Source organism: Notothenia coriiceps, unplaced genomic scaffold (assembly GCF_000735185.1).
Source record: "Notothenia coriiceps isolate Sejong01 unplaced genomic scaffold, NC01 NC01_scaffold00005788, whole genome shotgun sequence".
Classification (NCBI taxonomy): domain Eukaryota; kingdom Metazoa; phylum Chordata; class Actinopteri; order Perciformes; family Nototheniidae; genus Notothenia; species Notothenia coriiceps.
Window position 1 is genome coordinate 90,677 of NW_011338489.1, and position 7,650 is coordinate 98,326.

Sequence of the window (7,650 nt, forward strand, 5' to 3'; positions counted from 1 at the left end):
ACCAGCTAAAGTTGTTAGAAGGTTATGACAGGAGAGGGGGGGACTTTGGGATTGCCCACTTTTGATGTGATTTTAAAAGGGAAGTGGGTTATACTTTATTTCTAGGTTATTAGGTTAGTATTTCCAAAGTTATAAAAAGCAAGTTAGGAGAAAAAACTAAGATTTTACCAAATTAAAGTGTATGTTTATTTGATGTTTATTCTCTCTGTATCTCATATTACAGTATGAGTTTGAGATAACTGAAATGCCAGTAAGCTGCTTTTTGAATGCACACATCTGAGGTTGAACATTAAAATATTTCCAATATGATGTGAAGCTCCAAGTCCACATGAAAATGAGCTGCTACTCTCCTGAATTTGAAAGAAAAGTCACTATCTCAAATGACTGACTGCATTTCAAAGAAAGACTCCAAGGCTCAGTCCAATGGGAGAGAAACATGTCATGCATTTTAAAACCGGGGTTGATTGCTTTTCTAATGTGCCCAACAAAATTTGCATTCTGACTATTTAGCATGGTATCAGCACATGCTGCAGCTAAATGGCCATGGGATTATGGGAAGGAATAGGGCTATTTTATCACTCATAGGTCTTTAATGGCTTAGGGAAAAAATAGGACCTAAGATGAATCCTGCTGCTCCCGAGAGGTGGTTCTCTAGAATACAAAATTCTGCAGCAGGAGTTGTTTAGGTGGCTTCAGAATCTGTCTTCTCAGCATTCGGCCTGTAGAAAAAAAAAATGCAACAATCTCTCTCCAGCACAGCCTATGATTCTGAATAAGTCAATTTAACATAACAGCCAATAGTATCCAATCTAATTTGCCTATACCTTAATGCTTAAAAATGCATTCAACTTTGCTTCATTAAAAAGTTATTAGTCTTATCTGACTTTAATTCTACTACTTAATTGTTTAACCTTTTATCCATTCTCGGGACTGATAGCATTGTACGCACTTAAGACACACCTGATGCTGCAGAGCTGACCAAAAGGCAACCTCAAAAAGAGAATGCCCCTACACAAAGACTTTAGCTGCATTATATCATTGAGATGGCTCTTTCGGCTGATCAAGAGCCTGCCTCTTCCCCACCTCTAAGAGGCACACATCAGAAGAAGAGGAGAGCTCCAACACAGGAGGCGAGCCTACATTATAGACACTCAGTCAGTAGCACTCAGGCTTCAGTCGGCCGAGGATGAGAGTGGATTCTGGATGAAGAGCGGTTCTGAAGATGGACGACTGGAGGTGGAGCTCACCAGACAGACAAGACAACCTGCCAACCCATGGCATGGCTGGAGAAGGCTGTGTCTTTTAGGGCAGACAAAGGCATGTCCAATCATTCAAATAGATCTTCAAATCACTCAAGGAGTGCACATTCAAGGGCATTGGATCATTACCCTGCTCAAAAATAGCACCCACCAAGTATTTACCAGGCAAGCTATATATTTAAAGAGGAAACTGAAATGGCAAGAGGCTCTCGAGATGACCTTACAAAATATCTATTGGTGATGATCATCCCTTGTTAGGGATAACGAAACAAAATACTAACAGATGAATAGAGTTGTGTTTTCTTCTCTGAAATATTGTGAAAGGTCAATGATGAACATTTACTTGTTGTACGGTCTTGTACAGTCAGTTTGTGTTGATGCTGTGTTGACATGCAGTGTCCTCTCCTCCTCAGGGACCCCCGGGGGCTGCTGGTTTAGAGGGCAGGCAAGGAGAGAAGGGCACTAAGGTAACCAAATCAATTCATCCTCTGCACAGTAGAGTCCTCTCAGCAAGTCCCCCATCTACCCCCCTCACCGTACCCACAGTGTTTCCTCTCTTGAATTAAAAGTGCTGAAATGTCAAAGTCATTTAACCCCACACCGCCCCCCCCAACATGCACGCACACAGACAGACAAACACCCACACACACACACACACACACACACACACACACACACACACAGTTATGTATGGATCCAGCCTATTTAAATAAAACTAAGACACACAGTTTTCTTGCATTGTACTGTAACTTTAGTTCTAGTATAACAAAAAGGGGCCCTCAGATATTCAGAGTTATCATATTTATTTTTGTCTATATCAGAGCCTAAATAAAGTGTTCCTGAGTCAACACGTGTTTTAAACAACTTACTGGTTTCATAGTCTCGATCTATACATATGTTCTGTTGGTTGGTGCATAAACTCAATCAGATATACCCAGCTGGTGCATGCTGAATATATTCAACTGACTACACAAACATACCTCTCTATTACGCCCTTCTGGTTACATCAGTATGGATTTAAAACATTCTACTATGCTATGCTTCTACATTATGTAAGTATTTTGAACTCTCAATATGCATAAGCAACAAACTAAGTAAACTACTTTGAACACTTTGCAGTAAGCCTGTAATCTTTAAACACCTTGCAGCTGCAGCTTGGTATCTTATTTCCATGAGCTCTGTTTGTCTGTGTGCATATTGATGTATTCAGATTAAAGTCAGCTGAGGCAAATATGTCTCATGAACCTAAAATAACAACATTATTTGATGTAGCATCATATATTGTTGTGCCGGTTCACAACCTCAGTTGGAGGAGCAGGAGCACTTCTGCACATTTGATAACTTAGACTCTTGTGTACTTGTCCCCATCCACCCCATCTTCACACTGCATACTGTGTCAGCATCATTTAAAGCTACAAGCAGCCTGCAGCTGCATTTTGATAAAAAAAATAATACTCTGAGATACAGAGAGGCTCCAAAGAAAACCTGAAAACAACATTTTGCATAAGTGGGACTCAAATTTATGTAAATAAATATAGACATGAATTTGATTGAAATTGAAATTTTAATTATTCTCAAAAATATAGAAAATAATACATCAGATGTAGTCTATTTTAAAATTGTGATATATTTTTCATCATGCTTTTCCAACATTTGTATACAGGGTGAAGCAGGACTTGAGGGTCCAGCAGGTAAAACCGGACCAGTTGGACCCCAGGGACCCTCAGGAAAGCCCGGTCCAGAGGGTCTGCGTGGAATCCCTGGCCCTGTGGTAAGTCTCAACTACAACAGTGATCTTCCGCTGTGATACAATATGTGTTCATCCAGCTCCACTCTCAAACAAACATGCATGCACAAACACACACACACACACACACACACACACACACACACACACACACACACACACACACACACACACACACACACATACAGTGTACACATAAAAAGGAACTGCTTAGGCATGATGATAGACTTCATGGAATAATCAATACGCCCATTTGGCTTTTACTTTAGTTTTGCTTGTTTATCCCACACACTTTTCCCCCCTGTTTGGGCTATTAATCATCGTGCTGAGGACGGCAAATCAATGGCAGGCCGGAGAAAATACAGCAGGCTATAATGCTCACTGCAATTTAATGCCTTTTCACAGGGTGAACAAGGACTGCCTGGAGCCCCAGGACAAGATGGTCCACCTGGTCCTATGGTTAGTATGCATAACATCTTGCTATCTCTCTCCCTTTTTCTCACAATCTCTCTTGATTTGGAATAGTTTATAGAGGTTTAATAAAAAAACAGAACTTTCCCTATATCTGTAAAACATTGATGGTTTCCTACGTGACATTTTGTCATTTCATGTTTCTTTGTCCTTATTGCCTAATTCTCTGAAATGTTTTGTCTTAGCTAGTTGCACTTATTCTATCCTCTCTCTTTTCCGTCTTTCTCTGTGAAATTGAGTTTTTACTTCTGCTTTTGTTGTTTAGGGTCCTCCTGGCCTTCCTGGTTTGAAAGGAGACCCTGGGTCTAAGGGTGAAAAGGTGAGCGTACCCCCATTTTCTTATCACTGGTTGCAAGCTGATTAGAGTTCCCAGGTTCCAAATAGGCTGGACCATAAGCACAGAAACAGTGACAGGACTCTGCAGGACCGTGATCTGGGTTCAGATTTATATTCACAGCTTCCAAATCTTTGCAATCGATCAATGCAAGACATCTTTTAGTATTACAAAGCAACGTTGATAATAGCTATTATGTTAACATTATGGAAACAAAATTAGTTTTTACCTTACTTTAAGAGAAACACTCTTAACAGGATTGAATATGCAGCTGAATGTGATGTATCACTCTAATCCATCTAATCTCTTCGTCACTATTTTTCTTTGCTGCCGCCGTCATATTTGCTGGTGAAATATAACTGCAAAGGATATTCAGACAGCTCACATTACTCTACACATCTAAATTGCCTCCCACACAATGACATGATGGCAGTTTAAAGCACACAAAAGTGGAACCGTGTTGTGTGTTTATAATGCTGTCAAATCATTGGGCCTGGTTAGAGCTTGCATACTTCACAGTCATCCTCTTTGTTGGGGATTGTTTGTGTTTTTCGTGGGTCTTTTGCTGGAGAGAAATTTCAATTATAATGCCTGAGGATTTGTATGGTAATGGAACTTCACCCTTCACAGCCTCTCATGTGCGTTTTAGTTTTATGAAAGAGAGCTATTTTTCCCATGTCAGAAATGTATGCAAAGACTTTGAAGTTTGAGGACACAAAGGGACATTGCTGTTATACTTGACTGTTATTTGTGTTTTCACATTTGTGTTCGTCCTACAGGGTCATCCAGGTTTGATTGGTCTGATCGGACCCCCTGGTGAGCAGGGAGAGAAGGGAGACCGAGGTTTGCCCGGACCCCAAGGTTCTTCCGGTGGCAAGGGTGACGGTGTAAGTAATAATGACTCCATTCCCACATGGTCCTCATTTGCCCTTCACCTCATGGGTCTTTCCACTCTGGCTCATGGGTCTTTCCACAGTCCCTTTCTGTTGACTAAAACACATTGCAGTCCGGTGCTCAGCTTCCCAGCATGCACTGCATCCCTTTACTCTCAATATCCACAGTGGGCAAACATTCTGTTGGTTTTAGCTTTTGCAAGATTTGATTATAAAGAATGTGTAAAAAAATAGATTTTTGGGGAAGATAACACTTTGTTAATTATCTATGTTCGAAGGAATTCAGCTATTCTTCCTAATTTCCCACTGTTTACCAATGAGCATCTTCAACACTGCAAACACAAACTAGTTTTTTGCTTGGATTGTAATCACTTATGTGTATGCGATGCCTGCTCTGATAATATAACTGCATGGTGGAAAACACTGAAAAAGTTTCCTTCTGAACTAAAGCATTAAAGTCACCATTTTTTGTTGTCAGCCACTGAGCCCTCCATAAAAACAGGCAGCAGTCCTGAAAGAAGGTTAAGGCTCAGTCTGGATAAAGGAATGATGACAGCCTTCATCCATTTTTAAATAAACATTGCAGCATGACTGAATATGCTATTCTGTCCCGCTGTGGCCCTTGGACTGCCCTAGCTTAGTGATTTAAGATGATGGGTTGGATGAAGTATCTGGAGATTAAGCCTAATGAAATCATAATGACCCCTTTGTCAGAGCACACAGGCTTCAGAAAAGTTTTCACTCAGTTTACCATTTCTATTTTAGACTCTAAAAAATAGGCCTCATAATGTTTGGCATTATTTCCTGACAAAATTGAGCTTTAAGATTGTGAATGGCTGGGTTCAAAGAAACCCAATCTTACAAGTGCAGTGATTGGCCGTCCCTTGATGGCTGAAATAAAGATGTCTTCTCTATGGGTTAATATGCTGCTTTTATTCAGCTCACAAACTAAATCTCACTTCCAAATCATGTGCCAATATTATATATTTGTATTGTGCTCATTATTGAAGCCTCACAATAATCCCTTTTGTTTGTTTAACATATATCTGACTTTTCTTCTTTTCCCAGGGTATCAGTGGAGCTTCTGGTCCTCTTGGTCCTCCAGGTCCCCCTGGTCTGCCTGTAAGTATTTTACTGATTCAGTCATTCATTAAGAATCTACACTGATGATGGAATGCATTTATTAAATTGCTGTGCTTATGTCCTGTGTTGTGCAGGGTCCTCAAGGTCCCAAGGGATCCAAGGGTTCATCTGTGAGTACAATCGTGTTTTGAAAGACATACTGTCACTGTGCGTCACAGTATGAGATTCCCCCATATTGTTTTTCAAACCCGTATTTAAACATGTGGTAACCCATCTGCCGAGACTATAAAGCATTTTTAGGCAGCTCCTTTTGTTTTTAAATGTGCTATATAAATAATCATAGTAGTACATTTGATTTATCGTGGATAAAATGTTTCTTTTCTCTCAGGGTCCGGCTGGTACAAAGGGAGACACCGGTACAATTGGTCCTCCTGGTGCTCCTGTAAGTAGTTAAGACTACTACTGTTGTCTCTTTTCCCATTATGTAATATTTTGTCTCTACTGTAAAATTGTTCAACAATTAAAGTCCGTTTTCTTTCATTAAATCTTATCTACAGGGCCCTCCTGGTGAAGTTATCCAGCCCCTGCCCATCCGGTCTCCAAAGAGAAGCAAGCGCTCCATTGACATGCAGTCAGACGCAGCTGCTAACATCATGGACTACGGCGAGGGCATGGAGGACATCTTCGGCTCACTCAACAACCTCAAACAAGACATCGAGCGCATGAAATACCCCATGGGCACACAGAACAATCCTGCCAGGACATGCAAGGACCTGCAGCTCAGCCAACCTGAGTTCCCCGATGGTAAGCTCAACCAAAGCAGGAGTGTGTGAGTTTAGAGAAAATAAATGCTGCTAGAGATTTTATATAACAACAAAACAACTTCGCAAAGACAGGCTGCAGCAGAGAAGAGCTTCTTTCAATCCAATGTATTTGAGACTCTAGAGATTCTCTCCATTTTCTCCAATGTTGTTCTTCATCAATACACCTGTTCATCTGTCAAACTTATACTCAAGTGAAAGAAAATCAAACTTCAACTCTGTTGTAAACAGAGATTGCAAACACTGCCCTGAGAAGATTGGGCTCAGCAATGTTAGAACATTTTAGTTTTTTACTTTTGGTTCATCTAAGTTTAAAAATATGTCCCAATTGTACTCTATTGAAGCAATTTTACCTCTGAGCCCTCAGTTTACATAATTGAGGAGAATATTTAGAAAATTGCTGCACAAAATGTAGACCTGATCACTATAAAAGCATCTTATTATCTAGCAGTTTATAAGCCATGACAAAGATAATTAAATTACTGGATAACAGAACTTTCCATTGAATCAAGGATTTCTAGCATGCCTTCGTTTGAAAAGGAGCATTAAGCCATTTTCTGTGGACACAAGTGAAACCGGATGTTTGAGTGTGCCTGGTTCTCCTCAGGCGAGTACTGGATCGATCCAAACCAAGGCTGCTCCGGGGATTCCTTCAAAGTCTACTGTAACTTCACCGCCGGAGGCGAAAGCTGCATCTATCCTGATAAGAAGTCTGATGGAGTAAGTGACTATAATACTGTAGAATGATTTTACTCTAGGAAGTTTCTGAAAACACTATTCCAAAAATGTTAAAATAGTAAATGTATTTATTTTCTATTCCTGGATTATAAACTTTCCTGCTTTACTTCATTCAACAAGATGTTTCCCCTCATGTTCATGATCTCATCACTAAGTGTAATACCCATGACCCTGTCTGGAATTAATATGATTTGCTTTTCACAGGTCAAAATATCTTCATGGCCCAAAGAACTTCCTGGGACATGGTTCAGTGAATTTAAGCGTGGTCAAATAGTAAGTCTTTTTTCCTCTTCTTTCACCCCCC

The 7,650-nt window shown here is 40.2% G+C and overlaps 1 protein-coding gene across 1 annotated transcript in view; it reads left to right on the forward strand.

The window, feature by feature from the left end:
- Nucleotides 1-7,650, forward strand: part of LOC104943216 (collagen alpha-1(XI) chain-like) — a 34,081-nt gene that overhangs the window by 22,916 nt on the left and 3,515 nt on the right. The window contains exons 30-40 of the mRNA XM_010768555.1: nucleotides 1,673-1,726; nucleotides 2,923-3,030; nucleotides 3,412-3,465; nucleotides 3,743-3,796; nucleotides 4,591-4,698; nucleotides 5,773-5,826; nucleotides 5,922-5,957; nucleotides 6,176-6,229; nucleotides 6,345-6,591; nucleotides 7,216-7,328; nucleotides 7,551-7,619. Coding sequence (XP_010766857.1) covers nucleotides 1,673-1,726; nucleotides 2,923-3,030; nucleotides 3,412-3,465; nucleotides 3,743-3,796; nucleotides 4,591-4,698; nucleotides 5,773-5,826; nucleotides 5,922-5,957; nucleotides 6,176-6,229; nucleotides 6,345-6,591; nucleotides 7,216-7,328; nucleotides 7,551-7,619 — 951 coding nt within the window. The remainder of the gene's footprint in view (nucleotides 1-1,672; nucleotides 1,727-2,922; nucleotides 3,031-3,411; nucleotides 3,466-3,742; nucleotides 3,797-4,590; nucleotides 4,699-5,772; nucleotides 5,827-5,921; nucleotides 5,958-6,175; nucleotides 6,230-6,344; nucleotides 6,592-7,215; nucleotides 7,329-7,550; nucleotides 7,620-7,650) is intronic.